We start from the raw sequence: 27,893 nt of genomic DNA on the forward strand, positions 1-27,893 counted from the left end.
CCTAGTGGGTAGTCCGTGAAGTTCACTTACCCTTCTGACCTACCATTAGCATGGAGTCACCGGAGCCCCACCTCTGATCATCATTTCTAATTCTGAAAGGCTTAAGCCAATGTTCTTTCTGTCTTTCTCGGCTCCAAGTGCATCCATCACCCCAGATGCAAATGTGAGGCAGCCCCAGGCCAGCTTCAGAGGTCTGGAGGAAGCCTGTTCATCTCAAGTTCATCAAGGAATTTTATCTCCAAGGCTCCCTGAAGCCCCAGACTAGCCCACCCATTTCCTTGGGGAAGGGGATGTGTGGACAAGAGGAAGGAGCTGGTGGTTCAGGAGATCTGGAGAACAATAAGACAGCTTCTTCTTTCCTTCCAGGGGAAAGACTTGGAACAACCCCAGTTTTGATGGAGAGGGGATTGTCTGGCAGGTCCAAGGTTTAGACTTGTGGCTGGGCACAGGCTACCTTCTGGGCAGCTAGATAAAAGGAAGAACCAAGTACAAGGAAGAAAGAAGCCACTGAAAGGGGGATTCTCTCCTACTTTTTTTTTTTTTTTAAGATTTATTTATTTACTTATTTCCCAGAGAGAGAGAGAGAGAGAAAGAGAACACAAGCAGGGGGGGCGGCAGGCAGAGGGAGAAGCAGGCTCTCCACTGAGCAAGGAGCCCAATGTGGAACTCGATTCCTGGATCCTGGGCCAAAATCAGGAGTTCGACGTTTAACTGATTGAACCACCCAGGTGCCCCTCTCCTACTTTTAAATCCGTTGGAATTCCTAGCCAGGTGCCATTTGAAGGTCTCAGGGACCAGACCTGCCCCAAAGGAAAGGCTGAGCAAAGCAAAACTTCATCAATCCAGCAAGTAGGTAGCTTTGATGACAAAGTCACCAGGCTCAGAGGTTAGTTAGGCAATGCACTCAAGGTCACACAGTGGGTAGGTGGAGAATCCAGGGCTGTAACCCGAGGCAGTCTGGCTGCAAAGTTCTTGCTCTTTCCTAACAGGCAAAACTGGGGAAGGTAAGAAGCAGGATAAACAATAGGTCTGGGATGGGGGGAGGGTTGGGTAGCAGAAAAGCAGGCTTCATGTGTGACTAGATCAGAAAAAGCGGAGAGCAGAAGTCCAGGAGCTGTCCATACCATTACACTTGGAACACTGAGTAGTGGTCACCAGACTTACTTTCCCCCCACTAGGCTGCACGTCTCTGGAAGACTGGGTTCCTTGGCTCCTATCTCCATAGCACCCACCAGGTGTTTGACATGACCTATGTGCTCAGGGTTGACTGCTTGAGACTCTGGAGGGTTTCTGAAGGGGAAAGAGGGAGTGATATCAGGCCAAATCACCATAGTCAGTAGAAAAGGGTTCAAGCACATGGAAGGGATGGGAAGAAATTAGGCCAAATGCTCAGGAAACCTTCTCTCTCTGGACAAATGGATCTCCTCCTGTTGCAGAGGCAGAATTTCTTTAAGGCTTGGTGCCTGTACCTGGAGATTGTAGGCCTGTACCGGGTAAGGGTTCTGGTGTTTATGCACAAAAATGTCAAAGGTCAAGAGTTTTGCTATGTGACCAGAAGGGGCCTGATTTAGCATCATGAAACATGTATGCTTTTAGGAGGAACTTTCCTTGGGGTCCTCATGTTGTAAGAAGGCTCTCACTGAGTGGTCCAGAGGTGGGGCTTGGAGGATTGGGGGACTGATGGTGGAATTTGCCTAGGGAGGCATGGTGAGAAGACCCAGCTGTCTTTTTTTTTTTTTTTAAGATTTTATTTATTTGTCAGAGAGAGAGCGCACACAGCAGGAGGGAGAAGCAGGCTCCCCACTGAGCAAGGAGCCCAATGTGGGACTCAATCCCAGAGCCCTCGGATTCTGACCTGAGCCAAAGGTAGATGCTTAACTGACTGAGCCACTCATGCATCACAAATGCATCTACTGACCAGGCTTGAGCCACAGAGTTTTCCCAGAAAACTAGGCGTAGCCATCTTAAAGCACTGTGTGCTTTTTAGTTACCAGGAACCAGCAAGTTCAGAACACTGTGATCTTAGAGTTTTAGCCAAAAGAGGAATTTGCACCTCCCTCCAATCCGCACCCCCCATCCTATTTTTGTTAACCAAACAGTTCTCTCAGAGAAGAAGCCCCTTTGTCCTCCGCCCCCACAACTTAGTTCCTGGCCCATCTGGGTGCCAGGGCCCACTCAGTGGTGTTCAGGCCTCCCCCATCGGGTTGCTGAAGATAACCACCAGTGATACCATCAGTAGAACCCCAGATCTTCTTAAGCAACCAACAAACGATCACACTTGCAGTCTTACGAGAGCACTACTTATTACACTGCTGGGGGGCAGTGAATCCTGGGGCAATGGGCACCTGCCAGCCTCCATCCCACCTTTTGTTCTGAGAACAGAAGAGAACAGGTCTAGCAGGTAGCAAGGTGCAAAAGCAATGTTCTCAGCACCTACAGAGGAGAGGGGAGACCGCTGAGCTTAGCGGACTGCCAAGACAGGCCAAAGATCCCCATGTTTATCCCTGAAGGGCGTTCCAGCTCAGAGGCAGTGTTCTGAAGACAGAGGCTTGCCCCTGCCCCTTTTCCTCAGGCTAGACCTCCGAAGGCCCAGGCTCCTGGCCCTCGGTGTGCTCATCATGCATGGAAAGAACCAAGAGTCCTGGACCAGAACCCGGAGTCCGTGAAGGGTCATTGCCAGCCACCAGCTGCAGCCCCAGTCCGCGCGAGCCAGGCCAGCATTTCCTGTTGCCTAGGCGCTGGGTGCGGGGTACCTGCTCCCCAGCGCGTGCCATCCAGAGGTGCTGCAGCCTCGGGCTTTCCAACCAGAGTGGGATTGGCCCCCAGGGAAGCTCTGCAGGACCCCCTAAACTCCCTCCCGCGGGGGAGGGGGGGAGGCGGGCCGCGTACCTGAGGGGGCGGACGGCCTGCAGTCTCGCTTCCTGCCCACAGCCGGCGAGGATGGCGCGGGTCCCCAGCACCCCCGGGCTCCTGGCGCACAGCGTCGCGAGACGCAGCATCCCGACGTAGATGGCCATGGCTCTCTACGCGCGCCCCAGCCCCAGGAAACTTTTAAAGTAAAAGCCGAGGCGGCTTACTTTTAAAGTAAAGCCGAGGCGGGGCGAGCGCGGAGGGGCGGGGAGGCGGGGAGGGTCGCCTCTGCCTATGGGGTGCGGAGGACTGGGTCCCGCGGGGCGGGGCGGGACGAGGCGGGGCGAGGCGTGGAGGAAGCGGCTAGGCTCGGGACCACCTTCCCCTGGGACCCGAGGCCCTCCCCTCCCACCTCGAAGACGTTTCCCTCCGGATCCGAAGGCCTCCGGCTGCGGCCGGCTCCCCTCCCGACCACTAGAGGCCTAGGTTTGGGGGCGGAAGAACTTGTTGATTTCGCAGAAGGGGAGCCCGCGGGCCGTGAGTGCGGGCGGGGAGACGAGGCCGCGGCGCGTCCATCGCCGGAGCCCCGTTTAACGCGCGGGTCCTGGGCTGCCACCCCCCTCCCGGGGTTGGGAGCCAGAGGCCAAGGGAGCCGCGAAGTACCCCCGCCCCCCCCCCACACCCGCCCCGAGGCGTGCCAGCTGGAGCGGAGTGTTTGCAGTGGCTGGGAGGCGGCCAGGACAAGAGTGCGTTGGGCCAGCCCCTTCCCGGGCCCGAAGTCAGCTAACCGGACGCCAGTTGGTACCTGCGTCTCTCCTGGGGCAGCCTTGAACCCCGCAGTGCACCATGTAGGGTGGCATCAGGGACTGGAACCCGTGCTTCTCATCCCCCATCCGCCTGGCTCTTTCAGGCCTAGGGCACAACTCCGCGCCCGGCCCGAGGCGTGAATGGAGAGCGGCTGTCCTGCAAGCTCAGCCCCCCGTGCCTGTTCCAGCTCTGGTCCTGGCGGGGCAAGGTGGCACTGGGCACCAGAGAGGGGCATACACGTCAGGTTCACGCTGTCTTGACCCTTCATCCAGAGGAGGAGGAGGACAGCAATGGAGGAGGGAAGATTGCGGTGGGGTGCCCTCCCCTTTCCTGCCCTAGAGGCAGCGATGAAACCTGGGCCAAGCAGAAAGCGAGTTTAGGGGCGGGGCCTGGCCATAGGAGACCTTTGCCCTTATCTTGGGACTTGGGCTCCACTGAGGTCCTGAGAGGAGGACTGTGCTGGTCCTCGTCATCACCCTGAGAGTGACCTCGGATCTCCCTGAAACCTTGACTCCTGCGGGAGATCTGCACACTTCAAGTTGTGTGGAGATGGGGGAGGGAGGAAGATGGGGGGCGGGGTTTGCAAGGGACCACCTTCCTAACGAGAGGAATTTGCTGACTGTGACAGCTGCCCCACGAATGGAATGCCCTGGGACACATCCCAGGTCTGGAGGGGATCAGTGCTGCAGTACCTTAATGGGTGGCCCAGGACTTGTGAAGTGAAACACTTCTTGTTTCCTTGCTAATGGGGCGGGGGATGCGGGGGCGGGGGGGGGGGAGGCAGGGGGAAGAGGGGGAGGGGAGGAGAAGGATGAATTCCTCCTTGAACTTGCTCTAGCCTCAGCTCTCCATGCATAGGCTTCCCTGACTTCCCAGACACGAGAGCCAGGGAATATCAGCTGCCAGTGTCAGGATATCTTCCACAAGCCAGACTCTTCAAAGGTGTCCTCTCTGGCCTTCACCACCACCCTGCCAGGAACAGGCACGCCTTTGAATGTGTTGCTGTTTTATGGATGAGGAGACTGAGGGGCGTCCGGTTGGCTCCGTCCTGTGGTAGAGCACGCCACTCTTGATCTCAGGACTATGAGTTCAAGCCCCATGTTGGGTGTAGAGATGACTTAAAATCTTAAAAAAGAAAAAATAAATTAAAAACCTGAGACCCAGGTAGGTTCAGCTACTTGCCCAAGGTCAAGGTAAGCACAGTGAGCACAGGCCAAGGCTCAGGCCACACTTATTTGGTAGCTTTGGGGAAGTCCCAGGGCCTCTCCAACTTCAGTCATCATCTTTAAAATGGGAATGGGGCGCCTGGGTGGCTCAGTCAGTTGGGCGTCTGCCTTCAGCTCAGGTCATGATCCCGGGGTCTTGGGATGGAGCCATGAGACAGGCTCCCAGCACATCAGGGAGCCTGCTTCTCCCTCTCCTTCTGCCCCTGCTCCTGCACCGATGCGCTCTCTCTCTCTCTCTCTCTCTCCAATAAGTAAACGAAATCTTTAAAAATAAATAAATAAATAAATAAAATGGGGGCAATAATACCAGCCTCATGCAGAGAGGTGGGGTAAGGATTGGGGCACAGAACCAGTACTCGACCCTTTTTCAGTGATTGTTAGCTTCTCCCTCCATCCTCTCCTTCCTCCTATGTCTACACTCTGAGACTTTCCCCGGTGTTCAGTGTTGCAAACTTTTTTAGGAGGAGGAATTATTTTCCATCTCTGCAAAGCTTTGAGGAACCTGGTAGGCACTGGTTCTATGAACGGGGAGAAGGACTGGGAGGAAACGAAGTGATAGTGCCTAATGTGAGGGTCCCTGAGTCTGTTGACCAGAACTCTTAGGTCACTTTGCAGGGGTGGTGAGCCAGGCACGTCACCAACCAGATCCTGTAACTTTCCTCTCTCTACCTTCAACCAACTCAGTTCTGCACAGCTGCTCAAGCGGCTCTCTGCCCCAGCCCAGCGCCTGACTTGCAGGGTTTATGGTGCCTGTGATTCTGCTCAGGCCACTGGTTACCCCGAGAAAGCCCTTAGCCTTTCCCCTTTGCCAATATTCTTCCCTTCTGTGCTTCAAAAATGAGCTCAAAATGTAAATGCCATTTATTGCCCTTTTAAAAAAAGATTTATTTATTTATTTGAGAAAGAGAGAGAGCGCACCCAAGCAGGAGGGGCAGGGAGAGGGAGAAAGAATCTCAAGCAGACTTGTGTCGCGGAGCCCGACACAGGGCTCGATCTCATGACCCCAAGTTCATGACCTGGGCTGAAACCAAAGTTGGTCACTTAACCGATTGTACCACCCAGTTTCCCCACATTTATTGATCTTTTAAAAAGTCTTAGTATCAACCTATGAGTAAATTTCAGAAGAGTTCATCACGGTTAGGGAACAGAGGTTAATGCTACACACCCCAGAAGTCACACGTGACAGAAGTTGAGAAGGGAGGGGTAGGAGATGGAGGGGCCGGGCAGATATCCCTGTTTAACTTGAGTCCTCAAGGGATCCTGCCTACCGGTGATGGAACATGAAATAAAGGAGTATGTTTTTGTTTGTTTGTTTGTTTTTTAAAGATTTTATTTGTTTATTTCACAGACAGAGATCACAAGCAGGCAGAGAGGCAGCCAGAGAGAGAGAGAGGAGGAAGCAGGCTCCCTGCGGAGCAGAGAGCCCAATGCAGGGTTTGATCCCAGGACCCTGGGATTATGACCTGAGCTGAAGGCAGAGGCTTTAACCCACTGAGCCACCCAGGCGCCCCAAGGAGTATGTTATTTAAAGTTGTGTAGGCAACCAGTCTGTGTACGAAAATAACAGAAAAACTGTATTAGGAGGACTTGGGGAGGAGACCCAACAGTGCAATTTCTCCCCTATAAAACAAAATCAAGAAATGGCTGAATACATATAATATTTAGAGGCAAATAGCATGAATGGTTAAAATCGTTCAAAATGGCTTGGACCTGAATAGACATGTCTCCAAAGAAGACATGCGATGGCCAATAAGCACATGGAACAATACCCAGCACAAAAATAAAAATGAAAAGGTGCTCAGTATCAGTGGTCATTAGGGAAATCCAAATCAAAACCCCAATGAGGTACCACCTCACACCCTTGAGAATGGCTATTCAAAAAATAACAATAAATCGCTTCTCGGCCTTTTGGCTAAGATCAAGTGTAAAAAATAACAATAAAATAGGGGTGCCTGAGTGGCTCTGTCAGTTAAGCATCTGCCTTTGACTCAGGGCATGATCTTGGGGTCCTGGGATTGAGTCCCACATGGCACTCCCTGCTCAGCAGGGAGTCTGCTTCTCCCTCTCCCTCTGCCTCTCCTCCTGCTTGTGGGCACTCTCTCTCTCTCTGTCAAAATAAATAAATAAAATCTTTTAAAAAAAAATAAGAAAAAGTAACCATAAAATAAAACAGAAAACAGTAAGTGTTGGCGAGCAGGTGGAGAAACTGAAAGCCTTGTGCCTTGTGGCAAGGATATAAAATGGCGCCGCCCCTGTGAAGAATAGCATGGCTGTGTCTCAAAAGTGAAAAATAATCCCTCCGTGATCTAGCAACTCCACCTCTAGCAGGAAGCATTGCGAGTAGGAACTTCAGCAGACATCCATACACGTATGTTCGTAGCAGCATTATTCATAATAGCCAAGAGATGGAAACAACCCGGATTCCCCCTGGCAGATTACTGAGTGGATGACCCAAAGGTGGTATGTCCATACAATGGAATTTATTCAGCCTGATAAAGGAGGGAAACTCTTACATGTGTTATAAGAGAAGCGAACCTTGAGGACATGATGTTAAGTCAGATGAGCTAGACACAAAAGTGCAAACACTTCCAGGAGGTACCTAAGATGGTCACATTCCATGGGAAGGAGAGTGGTGGTTGCCAGGGGCGAGGGAGGAGGAGTGGGCACTTAGTGTTTAATGGGTATAGAGTTTTCATCTGGGAAGATGAAAAGGTTCTGGAGATGGATGGTGGTGATGTTACACAACAGTTCGAGGGAACTTAATGCCCCTGAACTTAATGCCCCTTAATGCCCATGCACTTAAAAATGGTTAAAATGGGGAGCACCTGGGTGATTTAGTGGGTTAAGTGTCTGATCTTGGCTGTGGCTCAGGCCATGACCTCGGGATCCTGGAATGGAGCCTCTCCTAGGGCTCCATGTTCAGCACATAGTCTGCTTGTCTCTCTCCCTCCCCCTCTGCTCCTCCCTCTCTCCTTTGCGCACATGTTCCCTCTCTCTCAAATAAATAAATAAAATTTTAAATATAAATAATATTTTAGATATTTTATATTTATATATAAACATAGATACATATAAATATAAATAAAATTTTAAAAATAAATAAACTTTTGGGGCACCTGGGTGGCTCAGTGGGTTAAGCCTCTGCCTTTGGCTCAGGTCATGATCTCAGAGTCCTTGGATGGAGTCCCGCTTCTGGCTCTCAGCTCAGCAGGGAGCCTGCTTCCTCCTCTCTCTCTGCCTGCTTGTGATCTCTGTCTGTCAAATACATAAATAAAATCTTAAAAAAAAAAAAGAGTCATGTGCTCTACCAACTGAGCCAGACAGTTGCCCAATACATGTTTTATCTCAATAAAAAAAAAGGTTTTTTTTTTGGTTTTGTTTTGTTTTGTTTTTTAGAGAGAGAAAGGGAGAGAGCATGAGCATAGGTGGGGAGGGGTAGAGGGAAAAGGAGAGAGCAAATGGAGTTCCATGTGGGGCTGGATCTCACCTGAGATCATGATCTGAGCTGAGGTAGAAATGCAGAGCTCCCAGAGGAGAGGAGGAAAGTAGATAGAGCTAGCAGATCAGATGAAGGAAAAGGGAGAGGAGGATGAGGAAGAGTTCTGATTTTGTTTTGGGGTGTGTGTGTGTGTGTGTGTGTGTGTGTTTAAGTAAGCTCCACACCCAATGTGGGACTTGAACTCATGACCCTGAGATCAAGAATCCGACGCTCTACCGACCGGGACAGCCAGGTCTCCTGGATTCTCATTTTGAAAGAAAGGATGACAGTGCCCGGAGATAACACAACACTCATACTCTGCCTGTCCGATGTGGCAGCCAGTACCTGAAGCAAAAAAACAAAAAAACAAGCCTGATTTAAAAAAAAAAAAAGTCGTCTTAAAAATGGCTGTTTCTGATATTCAAACTAAAAGTGAAAATTGGGAACTGGTTCTGAACTGCCAGGCAGAGTAACATTATTTTGATCACAACCGGTAACTGATGGCAGACACGGGCAGATAGGATCTTAAAACGATCACAATTTTCCAGCAACTCAAAACTAAAAAGCTAAACAAGCTGCAGTCCTAGCGTCTGCCATAGGTTGTGAAAGCCTTGCTTTTGTAAGGAGAGCAAAAATCTTTTTTGGATGATGTGATTTTTAACTTTCCTTGGGTCAAAGTCAGGAACTAAGGTCAACCATGAAGTCTTGGGTAAAGACCGAGTATATCAGACCCAAGAAAATTTATCTTCCTTTACTCACTCATTGGTTCTGCAGACGTTCACTGAGTACCTTTTTGGAACCAGGCTCAGTGCCAGGCCCTCTGGCCTGAGATAGGAATGAGGCAGGACCTCTGTCCTCAGGGAACTCAGTGTCTAGCAGAGAACGCTTATCCTGAGACTGACAATGAGGTGCCATGTGGCCAGTGCTGTGGGAATGGGGAATAGGGGACCAGCACCTACCCTGGGCATGTTCCAGAAGGTCCCCTAGAGATCTGAGCTGGTTCCTTGAAAAAATGAACGGTGTGTTAATTTCCTATGCCTGCTGGAATAAACTAGACACATTTGGTGGAGTACAAACAACAGAACTTTGTTCTCTTACGATTCTGAAGGCCAGAAGTCTGAAGTCAGTCTTATGGGACTAAAATCAAAGTGTTGGCAGGGCTGGTTCTTTCTAGAGGTTCCAGGGGAAAATCATTTCTTGTCTCTTCCAGCTTCTCGTGGCTTCAGGTCTGCCTTGCCTGCAGCCACATCATGTCTAATCTCCCTCAGCGGCCACCTCCTCTACATCCAACCTCCTCTGCCTCTCTTGTAAGGACACTTGTCATTACACAGAGGGCCCACTTGGATGATTCTGGATAATCTCTCCATCTCAAGATCCTTAATTCAATCACATTTGAAAAGTGTCCCTGGCCATGTAAAGTAATGTATTCATGGGTTCTGGGGATGCAGATGTGAACATCTTGGGAAACCATTAGGCAGCCCGCCGTAGACAGGACTGGGAGGAGAAACTGTGGACAGCCAATGGGATGTTACAGGGAAACATATATCAAGGGAATATGGTGAAAGTGTATGTGAAGGCAGAGAACAGGTATATTCTGGGAGTAGCCAGTAGTTTTATATCTAGGAAGATTATATCTATATCTATATCTATATCTGTATCTATATATATCTAGGCTCTCAGACATATATATATATATATATATCTTCCTCAATAAATGGAGATTTATGATTGAGGACATCCAGTCTGGGAGATGGAGAGAACTGGTCATGGGTCCAAAGTTGGCCGAATGAGAATTTGATCTCAAGTTTCTCTTCAACATATGGTAACTGTGTTCATTCATTCCTTGTTTATTTATATTAATTTTTCTGCATTGTAACATATTATAAAAGTAATATGTGCACCTTGTGACAAATATTCAAAGTACACAGTGTTAAAAGGGTGAATATTCTTCCAAATGTTCCTAGGCTCATACAAATATGTAGGCATATGTATGTGTTTCTCCATCCCCTCCCTCTTTCTATTTTTTTTTTTCCAAAAAATGAGATCATGTTGGAGAATTGATGAAATCTGAATGAAGTCATGGATTGTATAATAGTGTTGGTCTGCGTTAATTTGTTGACTTTTATAACTGTCCTGTAATTATGTAAGAGGTTTCCTCAAAGTAGGGAGCTACATGCTGAGGTATTTACAAATAAAGAGGTATCGTGTCTACAGCGTACTCCTAAATAGTTTAGAAATACGTGTGTATGTCTGTAGTTAAATGTTAACAGTTGGGAAATCTGGGTAAATGGCATCCAAGAATTCTTTCTGCTATCTTTGCAACTTTTCTGTAAGCCTGAAATAATGTCAAAGTAAAAAAAAAAAAAATTAATGAAATTGTGCTGTATGTCATCTACCTTACTCAATGACTTGCATTTTTTACTTGATCATACACATTTTTTTCCAGGTCAATACATATAGTTCTACTCATTCTCTTTAATGCTGCGGGAAGTTCTTCAGCATAATGTTCCACTGCATAATACACTCTGGTTTATTTAACCACTCCCCTTTTGATGGATTTGACTTTATTTTTATTTTTTAAAAAGATTATTTATTTAAGTGAGGGAGGGAGAGAGGGTGAGAAAGAGCACCAGGGGTCGGGGAGTAAGAGGGAGAGATAATCTCCAGCAGACCCAACTCCCTGACCCCAGCTAAGCAGGGAGCCCGACTAGGGGCTCAATCTCATGACCCCAAGATCATGACCCAAGTTGAAACCGAGAGCCAGATGCTTAACCGACTGAGCCACCCATCTGCCCCGGATGGATTTCACTTTAACTGCCATCTTATCTATATTTTAAAGACTCATATACATTTTTATTTGTTTCTAGGTTCTTTATACTGTACCACTGATACCTACCTGCCTGTGACAATTCTCTACTGTTTGGAGCTTTAGGACGAGTCTAATATCTGGTTGGGCCTGACCCTCGCGGCTATTTTTTAATCTCACGAAGTAAATGTTCTTGGCAATTCTTATACATTTATCCTTCCATATGATTTTGATTTTTTCCCCTGTTATATGCATTTTCAGATAATTTTTACCCAGTTCTAAAAACAAAAATCTTGTTGGGATTTCTGATTGTGATTGCGATCAGTTTAAGAGTTTACTTAGGGACGGACAGATTTGTGGTGAATATGGCATGATTCTCTATTTGTGGAAGTATTTAAAGCAAGTCCATGTAGATAAATAAACCACAGAGAGAGAGATCATTTGCCTTGAAAGTTACTTTGGGGGCTCCAAGCCTCAAGGGCTAACTGGGTCTCTTTTTTTCAACCCACAACTGCTGGACCATACCCAACTGCTCTAAGGAAAGCTGACTTCTTGCATAATGCTATTTGGCTCTTACATGTGTCTCTGTGTGGGTCCTTGGCACTCTTACCCATTTTCTTTTTTTTTTTTTTAAGATTTTATTTATTTATTTGACAGACAGAGATTACAATTAGGCAGAGAGGCAGGCAGAGAGAGAGGAAGGGAAGCAGGCTCCCTGCTGAGCAGAGAGCCCTATGTGGGGCTCGATCCCAGGACCCTGGGATCATGACCTGAGCCGAAGGCAGAGGCTTTAACCCACTGAGCCACCCAAACGCCCTGCTCTTACCCATTTTCTTATCCCCATTCTACAGAAGGAGAAACAGGGGCTTGGAGAGGTAGAGTGACTTGCCAGGATGACACTAGAGCTAACAGTCACAGTGCTGGCCCGATGCCCAAGCTGCTCTCAGGAAGCTACTATATCCTGCCCTCTTCCTGATCATTACCTTCTCAAGGGCCATGGTGCTTGTGTTCCCTTTGGCATCTCCCCAAACAACCTGGACATCCAGGCACAAGGTGGCACTTGGTTTGGGGACTGCAGCCCAGGGCCAGTCTATTGTTTCCAAGGAAAAAGCTGTCCACAGATGACAGGCTCCACTTCTCATCAAACTGCCTTAGGGATTTAAAACAACAGCAACAAAAAGCCTTTCTCAGAGGTACAGCCGCTGTCAGTTGCTCACTCTTCTGCCCGGCTTCCTTGGGCTGTGACTCTGCCTGTCTGCACCTGACCCATTCTTCCAAGCTCAACTTGAATGCCATCTCCTCTGAGATGCCTTCCTGCTATCTTCCTTCCTTTAGGCTCTTTTTCTCCACCACAGCGGGGTATGACCCACATTCCATGGAATACATTCATCTATTTATTGTGACTGTCTTTGAATAGTTAAATAGTTGATCTCTCTGAGCCTTGATTACTTGCTTTGAAAAACCGAAATAATGTCTGCCTTATAAGGTTGTTGTGAGTTTAAAAAAAAAAAAAAAAAACACATATAGGGACGCCTGGGTGGCTCAGTCATTAAGCGTCTGCCTTTGGCTGTGATGGTGATCCCGAGATCCTGGGATCGAGCCCTGAGTGGAGCTCCCTGCTCGGTGGGAAGACTGCTTTTCCCTCTCCCACTCCCCCAGCTTGTATTCCCTCTCCCGCTGTGTCTCTCTCTCTGTCAAATAAATAAAGGAAATCTTTTAAAAATAAAAAATAAATAACATATGTAAATCATAGCCCTGGACAGAATGCTCTTAAATGTGTAAGTCCGATGTTAGCGCTCTCAAACACATACCCACACAGCCCTGTACATTGCATGGTTTTTGTCTGTATGTGTTAGGGCCATTATCCTTTCTACTTTATATAATAATTACTTGTTTTGACTGTAGGCTCCTTGGGACAGAGATGACAGGGTGTAGTGAAAAGAAACAGGACTTGGAATCAAAAGGTTTGGGTCTGCCTCTATGTGACTAAGGACAAGTTACTTCTCCCTGAGTTTCTTCCTTAATTAAAAAAAAGGCAACAGGGGCGCCTGGCAGGTTCAGTCGATTAAGGGGTTAAGCGTTGGACTCTTGATTTTGGCTCAGGTCAGTCATGATCTCAGGGTCGTGAGATAGAGCCCCCCTCCCTCCTGCCCCCTGCCCCCACCAGATTCTCTCCCACAACCCAATCACATGAGTGCATGCTCTCTCTAAAAAAAAGACAAGAGAGAGAGAACCATAAAAGTCACTGTATAGTCTCTTTTTGTAGTTTATCACAATGAGATAATGGGTGCTCAAGGGCTTTAGAGATTGCCAAGTGCTAATGTATAATTATTCAATTGCCTTGTCTGGTACCCAGAAACCCAGCACTGTGCCTTGTGCCTTGTTGTGGGTGGGAGGGGTGTGCACAAGGATTTGTGAAATGAATAGCTCCCGCCACTGACTTCACTTGGTCTTCACAGTTGCCCTCTGAGAGAAGCTTTGATGTGCCCATTTCAAAGATGAGCAAACTGAGTGCGAAGTGGGTAAAGTGCTTCACTTGTTCATTCATTCATTCTTTCATTCAGCAGGCCTTTGAACGAGAACCACCATGTCTCAGACACTCAGACACTGGGGATACAAAGACAAAATCTCTCCCTCACAGTCCAGAGTGGAGGACAGACACATAAAGATAAGTATAACACAAGGCAAGTTATGAATTATGGCTAATATTTATCAGGTACTTAGTAAATGCCAGTCACTACAGTAAGCTCATGGTGTTTTGCTCATTCAGTCCTACCCAGACTCTACCAGCTAGGCACCGTTATTATGCACATTTCTCACCTATCCATAAATAAGCATGGTAATCACCTAATAAGCTTTCTGGTAAACCAGAGGTCCTGTCTTAGGCACCACGCCCTATCACCTCTGACAGTAAGGTAGCACATAGGACATTATCAGAGTCCCAAGAAGGGACCCCTAGCTCTGGAGTTCATGGTGGTCAGGGGAGGTTTCCTGAAGGACTAAAAATTAGCTAAGAAGAGGTGCATTGGGAAGCAAGGCCACTCCAGGAGAAGAGAAAGGTTTGGAGGCGAATGCAAGAAAGACCTTAGGGTTTGAAGCCAGAGGCCAAGAAAGAATTCTTGAGACATCTTTGGTGCAAAAAGATGATTTTATTAAAGCGTGAGGACAGGACCCGTGGGCAGAAAGAGCTGCCCTGGGGTCATGAGGAGTGGCCCATCATTTACTTTCAAGTTGGGAGGGGGTTAAGGATAGCCTAAGTCTCAAAGGAATTTTGGAAGCAGGTTTCCAGGATCTTGAGGGGGCTAGCTATTTTTGGAAAAAGGTCATTTATTACTGTCTATAAAACCTTAGTCATGAGACCCTTCAGATGTATATCGATGGGCCATATGCTTGGGGGATGATTGCCAATGTATATGGGGTAGAGGGGTAGAGATAAAGGAAGTTTCCAAAGGAATTTTTTTATGTTGAAGCAGTCTTACAGGATCCTGAGGCCAGGGTGGAGGGCTGGGGGGCTGGTCAGGCTTGCTTTGCCCTTAACAAGGTATTAACATGGAGGCAGCTGAGTTCAGAGAGGAATGTCACTCTGTTTTAAGGACTTAGCAGTGGGCTGTAAGTAGTAAGGAAATTTAATAATTTTTCTTTTGCCTTTGCTTCCTACATCAGAGGCCACCTAATGGAAGTCTACACAGCATCCCAGGCAGGGAGGGGCTGGGGACTGTGAGGAGACTGCAGAAGCAGGCAGAGACCAGTCTAGAAAGGAGAGTAGTCCATATTCTAGAGGTAGCCAGAGGTTTGAAGGGTTTTAAGCAGAGGAAAGACTTGGTTATATTTTTAGAACGATCATCTGGGCAGTTGGGTGGAGGTGGGTGGCAGGGAGAGAGACAGAGTAATCCAGGCAGCCTGGACAAGAGGCTGGGGCAGGGAAGAGGAGTTCAGAGAGATAAAGAGGCTGAAATTTCCAGATGATGATCATGTGGGAATTAAGAGGACAAGGAGCAATTTTGAAAGACTTGCAGTTTTGGCTTCTAATCCAGGTTAATGGGGGTGATTTGATGAAATCAATTTTGGATGCAACCCAGGTCTTCGGGCGCCCAGTCCCGTTGCCCTTTTGCCTCTTGGTGCTGCCAGCGTCGGTAGCGCACCCTGGGCTATTGGGGAAAAAACCGCGCCTCGGCTGCGCAACGGAACTCCTAGCTTTGAACGCCACCCTTCCAAAGGCGGCGGCCACTGCAATGCGCCCTCCTAGGCGCCAGATGGCGTTCCCGCACACGCCCGGGCTGCTCTGGCCCCGCCCGTCTCAGTGGCCGCGGAAGGTGACGTGGACACGGAAGTGGTCGTCGTCGCGGCGGCACGGGTGGGAGTGGGGCGCGGGGCTCAGAGTGCAGCGGGCGGTCGGGCGGACGACGGCGTCTCGCATCTGCGGTGGTGGAGGACGCGGGCCTTGCCGGTTGGGTGCGAGTCCACTGAATCGACGAGCAGCTTCTCAGCCCGTCTCCTGCCCGTTGGAGCCCCCGGAGCCGGGACCGCTCGGCCGGCGTCACCATGACCAAGGCCGGTAGCAAGGGCGGGAACCTCCGCGACAAGCTGGACGGCAACGAACTGGACCTGAGCCTCAGCGATCTGAACGAGGTCCCCGTAAAGGAACTGGTCAGTACAGCCCCGCCAGGCCCAGGTGTCGCCCGAGACGGCGCTGGCCTCTGTGCGGGCCGCCTCCTTTCCAACGCCTCACTTTCCAGATCTTAAAACTAGGTGGAAGGAGTGGGACTTAGTTCCCGGGGAGTCCACCTCTGCCCCCAGTTTTCTTCCTGGGATGTACACGTGTCACTTTGGCGCTGATCCAGAAGATGAGAAGGCGCTGCCCGTTCGGTTCTGGGCTGTTTACGGGTCAGGGGTGAATCTCCCCTCCCATCTCGGGAGCTTTCACAGCGCTCAGCTCCGAGTTTGACTCCAAGTAGGCGCCCACGGAGTTTTTGCTGGCTGTTCGGAGAATGAATGAATAAATGAATGAATGACTCCTCTAGAGAAGTAGGCCTCTGGGTAGACCTGGGTGTGGCCCGGAACTTTGCATCTAGGAAAAGGGCAATCCCAGCTGGCTGTCCCGGCCCTGAGGCATCTTTCCTTGAAGAATGTGTAGTGTCACTGCTTGGTTGGCAAGTGCTCTTCCCAACCACAGCTTCAACTGGCTGGAATCCAATTGCTGCTGCCCACCCCACCACCCCTCTACTCTCACACTCCCAGCCAGGAAACAGACCTGAGGTCCCAGGAAAATCAAACTGGTTTGTTGCCAAAGTGGACTTAGATCACAATCCCTGCTTTTCCCATCAGGTTTCCTTCCGGCACCAGCACACTGGGGTCCCTTTGGGTGACCTACGCTTTCCTGCCTTAATGAATGACGTTTGCCTTTGGCACTTGGCTCTGTAGTATGGAGGTTAGAACAGATTTCCAGTCCATATTCCAGTTCCATTGCTTAAGAGCCACGTCCCTGCCCTTGGCAAAAGCTGGTTAACCTTTAAGCCCATAGATTTCCTCATTAATAAAATGGTGGTAATAGTTCCCATTTTACAGGCTTGTGAGGATTAAGATCGGAGTGTAAGACCCTTGGTAGGTAGTAAATGTTGCGACATGCAGCTGTTATATTATTACTATTCCATTATATTTGAGTGCTAATTTTTAAAGGCCTTCCTAATTGTGGGAATTTTCTCTGGAGAAGGCTTCATGTCACTGAACCATTCCATGTGTTGGTCTGACATTGTGTTCTCGTTCCTTTTCCTAGGCTGCCCTCCCGAAGGCCACCGTGCTGGACCTGTCCTGCAATAAACTGACTAGTCTCCCGGTAAGACTGGCAGGCGGGCACGCTTCCTTGCAGAGCCGTGATGCTTCTTGTTTGAGGGTGTTATGTGTTAAGAGTCGTAATTTCAGGACAGGCCTGCAGCCAAGCTGTGACTGAAGGGGAGCTTGCTGGGGGTGGGGTGGGGTGGTTTGTCTCAGCAGGAAGGGAAGCACGGTAGAGGCTTCATTCTTTTAGAACAGTTGGAAGGTCAGGCCGTGAAAAACTAAAGTCAACAGAATGCTGGCTGAATCGCTTAGTGGGGTCATCTTTTTTCCTCCCTTATATTATTCCTTTGAAAATAGTTTACCCTCCCTTTTGTGGAGAGGAGAGGAGAGGCCATTCTGTAAGTTCCTCTGATTTCCAGGGAGAAAGCTGCCTATGAACAGCTTCCGTGCGTATCTTCTGATGAGGAACAGGAAAAAAGATGTGGCTTTGGGGACTACTGTATTATTATTCTCCCAGCTCTTGAATTACTTGAGATACTTTTTTGTTTGACACATCCAGCCTGTGGTCAGATCCTTTCGATTTTTCTTGCACAACTCCCAGTTCTCCTTCTCCATCATATGCCTTGCGATGTCTTCAGTACACGGTCCTTTATCTGCGTAGGCCCCAGTGTGGTTCAGCCCTTTAGCCGCTCCTGGGTGACGGCCGGTCTGTGCTTCGGAGCAGCATGCCGTCAGTGTCAGGACCGAGTTTGTTGCTGTTGTTGTCTTTGCCAGCAGTCACTCTGGCCGTGTCACTCCCTGCTTGGCTCCACTGGGCTCTGCTCCGGGATCGGGTCTCAGAAGTTGGCAGTTTCTTCCTTGGGTCATTAGTCTGTTCCCCTGTCAGTATTCCCCTTGGGCCTCGCTCATTATCTCTAGCATCTTCCTGCAGCTCAGCAAGAACCATTTCTCACTGAGAAAGCATCCAGAATCCCACTGCTTCTAGGCAGCATTTCGTGTCTAGTGAAAGTATGGTGGCCAGTCCCTGCCGCCTGCCGCCGCCGCGCACGTTGTCCGCAGTCCCCCCGCCCCCCTCCCCCACTGCGCGCTTTTCAGTCCGAGCGAGTTCAGCTGTTCGTGCCTTCCTTGGCAGTGCCGATCGGCTGGCAGTTACAGATCCCCAGAGAGCGTGAGCAGTGCCTCTGCGTCAAGGTGGGAGCAGTACCGCAGATAGGTGTTGTGCTAGGTGCTGCGAAGAACAGAGAATAACCCCGAGTGCTTGAGGGCGCTCCGTTTTAGGGAACTGGATGGTCCCGATGCGCTTTGACTACCCCCGTGGAAGGAGAGCACAGGGTGCCGTGGGGGGGCCAGAGAGGCCCCTAGTCCCTCCAGGAGCAATGTGGAGTTTGGGTTGGAGGGCGCACGGAGCATGAGGGAGCACACACTTATTTTGTGCCGACTTCGTGCCAAGTCCTTGGACGGAAGCAGCTCACTGCTTCCCCTGCAGAAGTGCGGGGCGTTGGCCGCATCTCCTTGCAGGCAGAAGAGCTGGGGGCAGGTGGGGCCAGGCTTTCCACGCAGCTGCCTCCGCCTCCAGGGCTCTGGCATCTCCGTCGGAGGAGTGGGCCCAGGGCCGAGGTGTTCCGTGTCTGGGTCCTAGGCGGATTTCTGCGGCCTCACACACCTGGTGAAGCTGGACCTGAGCAAGAACAAACTGCAGCAGCTGCCGGCTGACTTCGGCCGCCTGGTCAACCTCCAGCACCTGGATCTCCTCAACAACAGGCTGGTGACCCTGCCTGTCAGCTTCGCTCAGCTCAAGGTAACTGTTCACCAACCAGTGTTTGGTGCCAGGTGAGGCAGAGGGCCCGGGGATGGGCGGGGCACAGCCGTGCGCGTGGCCCACAGGGGCCCCACCTTGGTGCTGCCGCCTTGGAAGTCAGAGGCTCGCTTCCGGCTCCTTCAGCTTGAGGGGCTCTGTGTGAACCCGGGCTTGAGCAGCCTCTCTGTCCTGTCTCTTCAGAGCCTGAAGTGGCTGGACCTGAAGGATAACCCCCTGGATCCCGCCCTGGCCAGAGCAGCAGGGGATTGCCTGGATGAGAAGCAGTGCAAGCAGTGTGCCAGCAGGGTAAGCCCAGAGCTCCGCGGGGCCGTCCCCGCCCGGTCCCCTGGGACTCGCTGCTGCCTCCTCTTGTTTCTTCCCCTCCTGGGGTACCTGTAGCTCTTCGAGGTTTCCAGCACTGAGGTCTCAGTGAAATAGGGCTGCTAGTGGCCCATCAGGTGGAGGGACCTTTGTTTGTGTTGCCTTTACAAGTAGAAAAATACTGGCTTCTCTGTTGCAGAACTTCCATTCTTAAGAAACAGGCACCTCAGGGCGCCTGGGTGGCTCAGTCAGTTAAGCATCTGCCTTGGGCTCAGGTCATGGTCAGAGCGTCCTGGGATCAAGTCCCACATCGGGCTCCCTGCTCAGTGGGGAGCCTGCTTCTCCCTCTGCTTCTGCCGAACACCCTGCTTGTGCGCTTGCGCGTGCGCTTTCTCTGTCTGATAAATAAAATCTTAAAGAAACCAGGACCTTGCTTAATCCACATCACACCATTGACAGTTCTTTAATTGGACAAGAAGATTATCTGAGTCACAGGTATTGTAGGAATTTTGATAATAAAAGTGTTGTTAATATTCGTAAACTTGTACCTGTAAGCAGACACATCCTGAGCAGATCTGACATTTGATTTCAGTCAAGTTGTCTGATGTAGGAGGAACTAAAGGTAGCATGGAAGGCAGGCATCGCCAACAGGCCTGAAGATGCCTCGCACTTTTTTTTTTTTTAAGGAATTTTTATTTTTAGGAAGAGACTGTGTGTGAGAGGGAAGGCGCAGAGGCCGAAGGAGAGAATCCCAAGCAGGCTCCACTCTTAGTGCGGAGTCCAATGCGGAGCTCAGTCTCATAACCCTGAGATTGCTACCTGAGCCGAAATCAAGAGTCAGACGCTTAACCAGTTGAGTCCCCCAGGCGCCCCACGCCTTGCATTGCATCTCTCTCAATGCCAGCCACGGTCACTTTTTCCCTCCAGCTTTAGAACAGCTGAGCACCAGATGGCTTACTTGGCCTTGTCTAGGAGGCATGAGGAACAGAAAGGACTCGAAACGCTTCAACTTTAAATGCTAGAATCAAGGGAAGTGGAATGGGGGCACGGTGGGTCTCTAGGTGAATCCCAGGAATAACGGCCTTTCTTTTCTTACCATTAGTTCAGGGCTTCTTAGAAAGTTTCTTCTCATGTCCCACCCGTTGTCACAGGAGACCAGGTACAAGGTCAGTGTGGCCCGGTAGCCCTTGGCGGAGAACAGTATAAGTGATCAGTGTGGCCCCGGTGCTCAGGAGTGCTGTCTGTTCTGAAGGACGGCAGGCGCTGTGACCGACCACTCCTCCTGTGTCCCGCGTGCTTTATGCCTCCCCTCCTGATCCTCATTGCCCTGGGAGGCACAGCTCCCTTCCACTCCCCTGGCACACGAAACGCTCCCTATGCACACCCATTTTATTTATCTGCATGTTCATTCAACTAATAGTACGTTAAACTGTATGAAAGTGCCGATATTCCTCAAAGATCGTTTATTTATTTATTTATGTATTTGACAGAGACATAGCGAGAGAGGGAGCACAAGCAGGGGGAATGGGAGAGGGAGAAGCAGGCTTCCTGCTGAGCAGGGAGCCTGATCTGGGGCTCGATCCCAGGATCCTGGGATCATGACCCGAGCTGGAGGCAGACGCCTGTGAGCCACCCAGGCGCCCCTCAAAGATCATTTTTATTGAGCACCAAGATGTTTGGTGTTAGCATACAGCTTCCAGAGTGAGCCCGCTACTGCCTTGTGGATATGGTCTCTGAAGCCATGCTCCCTGGCACCACGGCCCGGCACAGACTCTGGTGTGTGGCACACTGTTAGGCGTCATAGCAGAGTGGCTTGGGGCAGCCAGAATGAGGTCACTTGTCCCCAGGAGTTAGCTTAGCCTTCCCTAGCTCTGACCTTATGTGGGTGCACGGGGCAGCCACAGTAAGTGATAAGCTTGGAGCAGAGTACAGCACCTTTTAAAAATTTGTTAGCTGGATGGTATTTATCAAGTGCTTACTGTATGCCATGGACTGGCACAGACAGATGGTGTCTGCCCTTCTGGACTCATGGTCCACACTAGAGGTGTCGCTCCCATTTCTGAGCTGTCATAGAACTCCTGATGTATGGGAGCCCGGGTGAAAAGAGACATCTCTTAAACCTCTCTGCTCTTTGTTTAGCCACCCGCATACCCCTTAAAACCACCAGAATGGTTGGTGTTTATTTAGTATTTGGAGTTCAGAGTGAGACGGTGACTTTGAACTTGGGTTGCCTCCCGCCATCAGGCTTGACCTTCGACAGATCTGCACTCCTTGTTGAGTGGCCATTGTTTAGTGAGCTTGATTCCCTTCAGAGAGGTTGCAGCAGGTTCAGGGCCTGGGACAGGGTTCCTCGTGGCTTCAAAGCAGGCTCTTGCAGGAAGCCCGAAAGGGGAAGTCACTTGCTAAGGTCACATGGTTAGGAAGTGGTAGAGTCAGGATTGCGTCGGGCTCTAAGCTTGCACTGTCCTCTACATCCAAGGGATACTAGCTTCTAAAGATACAAACAAACCTAAAAAATAAAGTCTTTTACCTCTTCTCCTACCCGTGGCTATAATGAGAATTTCTGGGGCCGTCGGAGTCAAAGGCCACCTGTGATTGAGTGGACGAGGACTGGGCACTAGGGCTTTGTCTGCTAGGTGGGCTGCATGGTGCTTCCCTTCCTCATAGAGGCTTCCTTGCTCTGTGTGCTGAGATGAGTGGGACAGTCTCTGGCTCAGGAGCTCAGAAGACCTGTACTCTAAGCTGTGCTACTTTGAAGCCATGTAACATGGACAGATCATCCCTACCCGCCACCCCCCTGCCCGCCTTGGTTTTTTGCCTCTTGAAATGGGGAGCCAGGCAGTCATTCATCAAACATAGTATTGAGTGTCTAGCCAGCAGAGGGGACAGCAGTCTCCACCCTCAAGACCCTAGTGTTGAAACCGGGAGAGGGAAGACGCCTCTCTAGATAGGGAGGCCGGGAGCTTGCATAAGGGACCAGGGTGGGAAGGCTCGGCAGCAGAGCTGCTGGAGGCTGACGGGAGACCACATGTGTGACAGTAACTACAGAGCAGGACCCTGGATACACTCCAGTTGGCATCCGCTCACAGCTTTAGTGGCCTGGGCTCGAATGACCCGTCTGCAACTAAGGCTGGCGGTGTAAGTCGGGAGATAGGGGCGGGATTGCCTTCTTTCGCTCTGCGTTGCCTGGGGCTGTGCCAGCCTGAAAAGAGCAGGGGGCCCCTTGGAGCCTCTGGAGCGGACGTGTGCTCTGTGGCTTCCCTGGCTCCCAGCACTTCACCTCTCTCCCTCCTGCAGGTGTTACAGCACATGAAGGCTGTCCAGGCTGATCAGGAGCGAGAGAGGCAGCGGCGGCTGGAAGTAGAACGAGGTACGTGCCATCCCCCCTTCAGCTGTCTTCCCGTCCTTCTGCAGCTGCTGACTCCCCTGTGGCGGGGGCTTGGGTCCCTGGAAGCGGCGGCAGAGCAGCAGGGGACCGTGTGGCAGTGGATGACATCCTCTCTGTCCGGCGGGTCTGTCTGCAGGCCTGGCTCGCTCACTGAGCTCCAGAGCCCTCCAGCCTGCTAGGAGGGTTAAGAGGCATCAGAGGTTAAATAATGTCAAGACAGTCTCCTTCAAGCCCTTCCCAGAGCTCCCCTCTAGTAGGCAGTCCCCGTTCCTGCACCCGCTCAAGCCTGAAACTGGAAAGATGGCCAGGAATCCTTTGTTCAGTTACTCCAATATCCGGTCTGTTAGCAAGTCCTGGTGTGATGCTCCCTCCCCGCCAGGCCACCCCAGGACTCAGCCCCCCTGCTGTAGCCAGTCCTGGCGCCTCCCAGCTCCGTGGCCTTTTGGCACACTCGTGCCCCCTCTGCCCTGCAGCCACAGCGATCTTTCTAAAACAGAAGTCAGTCATGCTGCTCTTTGCTTACAGCATTCTAATGGCTTCTGCTGGAACTTAGGATGACATTCAGACATCATCCCGGGGCTGACAAAGCTCGCCGTGGCCCCAGCCTGCTTGCTTCTCCCGCTCTGCCCCACACCCCGGGGACAGAGTGCTGGTAGCCCCAGCTGCACGAGCCCCTGCTGTTGCTGGAGCACACCGAGGCTGCGCTCGCTTCAGGGGCTGGGCCGGGTTGCTCTTCCCTCAGCTCCTTACACAGCTGGGTTTGTGTGCTTCCTCAGGTCTGCTCACAGGTTCCCTTAGCTTTGCTGTAACCCCCTCAGAAGCACCCAGACTTGGGCCTCCATCCAGCCCGTCTCTCCCTCACAATCTCTGTTACTCTCTCTCTGGCACACATCATGTATGGTTTGTTCACTTGTCTCCGTCTCTAGGAAGCTTTAGGCGCTGGAACCTGACTTGTCCTCCCCACTGTATCCCAAGCACCTCGAATAAGGCTTGGTGCGCAGCGGCACTTGTTGCTGGAGGACTCCCGGGGTTGGGGAGGGACCGGGTGTAGTCCTGGTTCTAGGCGAAGCCTGAGATGGAGCCCGAGTGACACCTGTAAAAACATGTATGGTCCCATGATGCCATGTTTCCTTGGGCCACGGCTGCTTGACTTCCTGCCGCCATGTGCTCTCTCCAGGCTGGGTGTAAGTGCCCTTGGCATTCTCAGTGCCCAGCTGGAACTTGGAGGTTGTTTGTACGTGGAAAACCAGCGGAAAGCTCCAGTACTTAGCGTACTGCTCTTAAGCCACATTATGGGTCAGATAGGCTTTTAAGCTGTTAAGGGACTTTTAACTCCCTAATTTGTGGCCTTCTGGCTTTGGAAAAATGTGCTTCATGCTTCCAAATAACTCACTGGGAAGTGCATTTTTAGAAGCCGGTGATTTCTGAGTTGGGTACTGGATGTGAATGCACTTGAACCGTGAAGTAAATCAGAAGGCGCCACAGACTCCTGAGGTGAGGTCTGGAGTTTACCCTCTGACAAATTGTTAGTCTTGCTTTCTCAGCAAAACACTTCCATCTTCTCTCATGGGGAACTTGAGCACTCACTTTCTCTTCTTCCTTGCCCTTCCCATGCCACGTTCCTTTCTGAGGCTGGGAGGATAGGAATCTCATAGAACCCACACCCCCGGTGTCTCTTCTCCTGACGGCTGAATTGTAGAAGGCTGTCATTCGTGTGCTTTCTGAACCCCCCAGCTCGTCACCCATGCCCCTTGTTAGGTCTCCCTAATCTCTCTGCTGCACGGGGCTAGGACCCCTTTAATCCATTCAGTAAACCCTGAGAGTGGCTTCCCCGAGAGCAGAGAGACTGCCTTTTCCCTTTGATACAGCTTATGTGACCTGCGGCCTAAGGGAAGGGAGGCTGAACCCCAGCTTTTAGTTCCTCGGGAAAGCACTCTTGCAGGTTTGTGGGCGAGTAGTCATTTCAGGGTGCATTTTCGGTAGAGGCCGAGAAGAAGCGGGAGGCCAAGCAGCGGGCTAAGGAGGCTCAGGAGCGGGAGCTGCGGAAGCGGGAGAAGGCCGAAGAGAAGGAGCGCCGGAGGAAGGAGTACGACGCCCTCAAGGCAGCCAAGCGGGAGCAGGAGAAGAAGCCCAAGAAGGAGACGAATCAGGCCCCGAGTACGTGTTCACAGTCACAGGTCTCCTGCTGGGGTGCACTGGGGGCAGAGGAGTGAGCGTGCGAGGCAGCCCCCGTGGTCAGATTGAGCAGACTCTGAGGCCTGGGGGAAGCTTGGAGGGTTTGGTGGCTGGGTGTGGGGGGCCATCCTGGGGAGCAGGTGCTCTGCTGCTGTGTTGCCCCACGGTGTTCGGTCAGAAGTGGCTGAGAGCCTTCCCCGAACAGGGAGCTGGGTCAGCGGGGGCCCCCAACGGAGAGGCAGCTGAGGGCGGAAGGAGCCCTGTTGGGTGGGCCGAGGCCTGGGGCACTGCTGCTTGCCCTTGCTGGCCTTGAGCAAGTTGCGTAGCCACTTTTTTGTTTCCTTGTGTAAAACGAGGATCGGGCCTCCTTAAAGGGCAGCGTTAAGTGAGAAAATCTATGTGACAGGATCATGCAGTTCTTGGCATGTGGGTACTCCGTCAAGATTTTTAAAGTTTGGTTTAAAACAATCTCAAAACCAATTTAAAAAGAAAATTAGAAAAGTAATATATATATGTTCATCCCAGAGAACTAAAAAAGTTCCATATATGTCTCAGAAAATGGCAATCACCTGTAATCCCCCACACCCAGCTGCAGTCACTGTTGACAGGGTGCTAGCTCACCGTCCCGGGTTGTTTTTAAGATTATTTGAGAGAGCGAGTGAGCAAGCGTGCCCACAGCGGCAGGGGCAGAGGGAGAGAGAGACACTCAAGCAGACTCTGCCCTGAGGGCGCAGCCCGATGCGAGGGTCGATCCCATGACCCTGAGATCGTGACCTGAGCAGAAACCAAGAGTCGGCCGCTTAACTGATGTGCGCCACCCTGGTGCCCCTGGGCTTTCTTTTTATGTGCCTCCTCTTCTAGAATAAGGACACGAGCAACAATAACAGATCTCTGGCCTGTTTCCCCAGATGGGCAGCACCCTACCCATGCTCAGTGCCCCCTGAAAAGCCCGTCCCCTGACCCCGAAGGTCGCCCCAGGGACCGCGAGCTGCGTGAGGCACCCGGAATGAGTTGTAGTTCCAAGCAAGCTCCCTGGAGAGCCACTGGGGGAGGACTTCTCCTCAGTCTCCATGTCAGCAGAGTGTATGAGAACTCAGATGTTCCCGAAAGTTTCTCTTCGGGGCCTGGGAGTCTTCATTGTGGAAGAGTGGGGAGCGGGTCCACGCGGGGAGATGAGCGTCGCTGGGTAGAGTGCGCATCTCCTCAGACTGATGGAACTTTCTATCTGCGTGCCTCTGTCCCTGCAGAGTCCAAGTCTGGCTCTCGGCCCCGCAAGCCACCTCCCCGGAGACATGGCAGGGCCTGGGCCGTGCTGAAGCTGCTGCTGCTGCTGCTGCTGTGTGCGGCCGGCGGGCTGGTGGCCTGTCGTGTGACCGAGCTGCGGCGGCAGCCCCTCTGCGCCAGCGTGAACACCATCTACGACAATGCGCTCCGTGGGCTGCGCGGCCACGACATCCTGCAGTGGGTGCTGCAGACCGAGTCTCAGCAGTGAGCTTGTCCTCGACACCTGCTGCCTCCCAGCCTTGGAGCTTGGATTCCTATGGAATTGGGTTCTGCTGGACACAAACCTCTTTTTAGCGTCAGACCTACCTGCCATCATCCAATGGCTGCTGATTGGTACTTGAGATTTCCTCTCTGTAGGACTTCTTTGTTCCTTAGTCAGGGTTCCCTGGTGGAATGAGAAGTGGGAGGTGGGCACAGTTTACCTGCATGCCTAAAGGAATAGGCTTGGGGTGGGCAGAGGGAAAAAAACGGCCTTTTCTAGTTGTTGCACAAAGCTGTGTAAAGGCAAGGCTCGTTTCTACTAAACGATCAGGTCAGCTGTCACTACATTTATACTTTTGTATGTCACAAACCCTTTCTTTCATTCCTCCCTGCGTAGCCAGGGCAGATCAGGAGGCAGTGCGATATTGGGGACGAAGGGAACACCGTACTCAGCAAATCTAGCCTAAATTGGGGGGTGGGGGAGGGTATACCTATTTTCTTAAGCACCTCAGACATTTTAATGACCATACAAAATCTCAGGCTGTGAAAGGGACTTCAGGACCATCCATTCCAATAGTAACACGTGCAGACAGGGAAACTGAGGCCTTCCATGACTTGCCTTCGGTCTCCCAGCTAGTTAGAGGCAGAACTAGACTCCCACTCCAGTATCCTCTCTTTCCATCACTTTGCTTCCTTAACAACGTCTGGAGAGAGGAGAACTCACCCCGGAACCGAGCGTCTCTCGGCTGGAGTGCAGACTCTCGGGACGGTAGGCAGCTCTGTGTCCCACAAATAGGATTCTCCCAGCCAGGAGGGTCTGGGGCAGCTCCTATGGCTTCCTGCCCCCACTCCTGTGGCTTTCACAAAACGGTCCAGGCTCCTTGGCTCTGTTAGAGCATTAACTCCCTAGTTGCCAGTAAACAAGGAGGTGGACCGTCACGAAGCCATTCTGTCTGAGACAGCTGTCGGTAATCGGTGTGACAAAGTCAGAGGCAGCCCGCAGACTCAAGTTTCATAGGGCTGGAGGTTTAGCGTTTGGGTCTCGACCTAGAACCACCTCAACGAAGGGAAACAAGTAGCACCATGGAGTTGGAAAGTGGCGCGTTTACAAACAGCTAGTGCAGAGAAGGGGAGGGCTGTGTTCTCCCGCCTGTCAGACGCAGCCCCTTCTTGCTCTGTGGCCTCCTTGCACAGAAGCCAGAGGAAGGGATAAGGTGTGGTCGCCATGGTGCTCATTCGCTGAAACTCCCAACTGTAGGCTGCTTGTCTCCCCCTCAGGAGGGCAAGATCCGGTCATGATGCAGAGACAGAAGGTGGGGCCCAGCTTTCAGCCTTTGTGGCTCATCTGGGTGGGACAGCCACTCCTGACTGTCCTCAGACTGGAAGAGTGACTTGTTCCTTTCTCTCCCCATCCCCAGACATTTCTGCTGCAGGGACCCATACCTTACTCAGAAATCACTACACATTCCTTAGTCTTCCTCCAAGCTCCAGAGCCATTGGTACAAATGCTTTATTGAAACAAAATACATAGTATGTGAGATGAGATGAAGAGGATGGGGAGTCAGCCCAGGGATCAGACCCCCAAGCAGGAGGGCTGGGTGAGAGGGCGGCAGGGCACACCTGGCTCCCTCCAGCCAGCCCGCTGAGGGAAGTTCCCTCATGATCTCGAGATTTGAAGCTGAGGTTCTTGTGGATTTCTACAGTTATTAAATATGTGTCTGAGTGGTCTGTCTTTGTTCCTTTGTGTTTTGAGGGCTGCTGGGGTAGGGTGACTTGTGCACGGC

General features: G+C 51.2%; 2 protein-coding genes across 6 annotated transcripts in view; one reads left to right on the forward strand and one right to left on the reverse strand.

Annotated features, from left to right (window-relative positions):
- Positions 1 to 3,705, reverse strand: part of LOC111151498 (acyl-CoA synthetase family member 2) — a 34,987-nt gene extending 31,282 nt beyond the window's left edge. For 2 of the 5 annotated variants that reach the window (XM_022509518.1, XM_022509517.1), the window contains exon 1: positions 2,890 to 3,017. In XM_022509518.1, the coding sequence (XP_022365226.1) occupies positions 2,890 to 3,017 (128 nt within the window). Of the gene's footprint in view, positions 1 to 2,889; positions 3,049 to 3,262; positions 3,278 to 3,655 lie in introns of those variants that run through there. The other 3 variants (XM_022509516.1, XM_022509520.1, XM_022509519.1) reach the window with 3 other exon arrangements.
- Positions 3,706 to 15,492: 11,787 nt separating this feature from the next.
- Positions 15,493 to 27,837, forward strand: LOC111151348 (leucine rich repeat containing 59). Its single transcript, XM_022509302.1, has 7 exons — positions 15,493 to 15,814; positions 16,941 to 17,000; positions 18,582 to 18,740; positions 18,942 to 19,046; positions 22,359 to 22,431; positions 24,433 to 24,606; positions 25,872 to 27,837. Exons 1-7 carry the CDS (start codon positions 15,710 to 15,712, stop codon positions 26,114 to 26,116), a joined length of 921 nt encoding a protein of 306 aa, XP_022365010.1. The 5' UTR covers positions 15,493 to 15,709; the 3' UTR covers positions 26,117 to 27,837.
- Positions 27,838 to 27,893: the final 56 nt, after the last annotated feature.

Source organism: Enhydra lutris, unplaced genomic scaffold, assembly GCF_002288905.1.
Source record: "Enhydra lutris kenyoni isolate GAN:26980312 unplaced genomic scaffold, ASM228890v2 scaffoldscaffold26, whole genome shotgun sequence".
NCBI classification, from domain to species: Eukaryota; Metazoa; Chordata; class Mammalia; order Carnivora; family Mustelidae; genus Enhydra; species Enhydra lutris.

Bases quoted from the DNA above. Each gene is read 5' to 3' on its own strand.
- LOC111151348 (XM_022509302.1), top strand. From the start codon at position 15,710: ATGACCAAGGCCGGTAGCAAGGGCGGGAACCTCCGCGACAAGCTGGAC. The intron at 17,001-18,581 runs GTAAGACTGGCA...TCTGGGTCCTAG, and splicing joins ATAAACTGACTAGTCTCCCG to GCGGATTTCTGCGGCCTCAC. The intron at 18,741-18,941 runs GTAACTGTTCAC...CTGTCTCTTCAG, and splicing joins TCAGCTTCGCTCAGCTCAAG to AGCCTGAAGTGGCTGGACCT.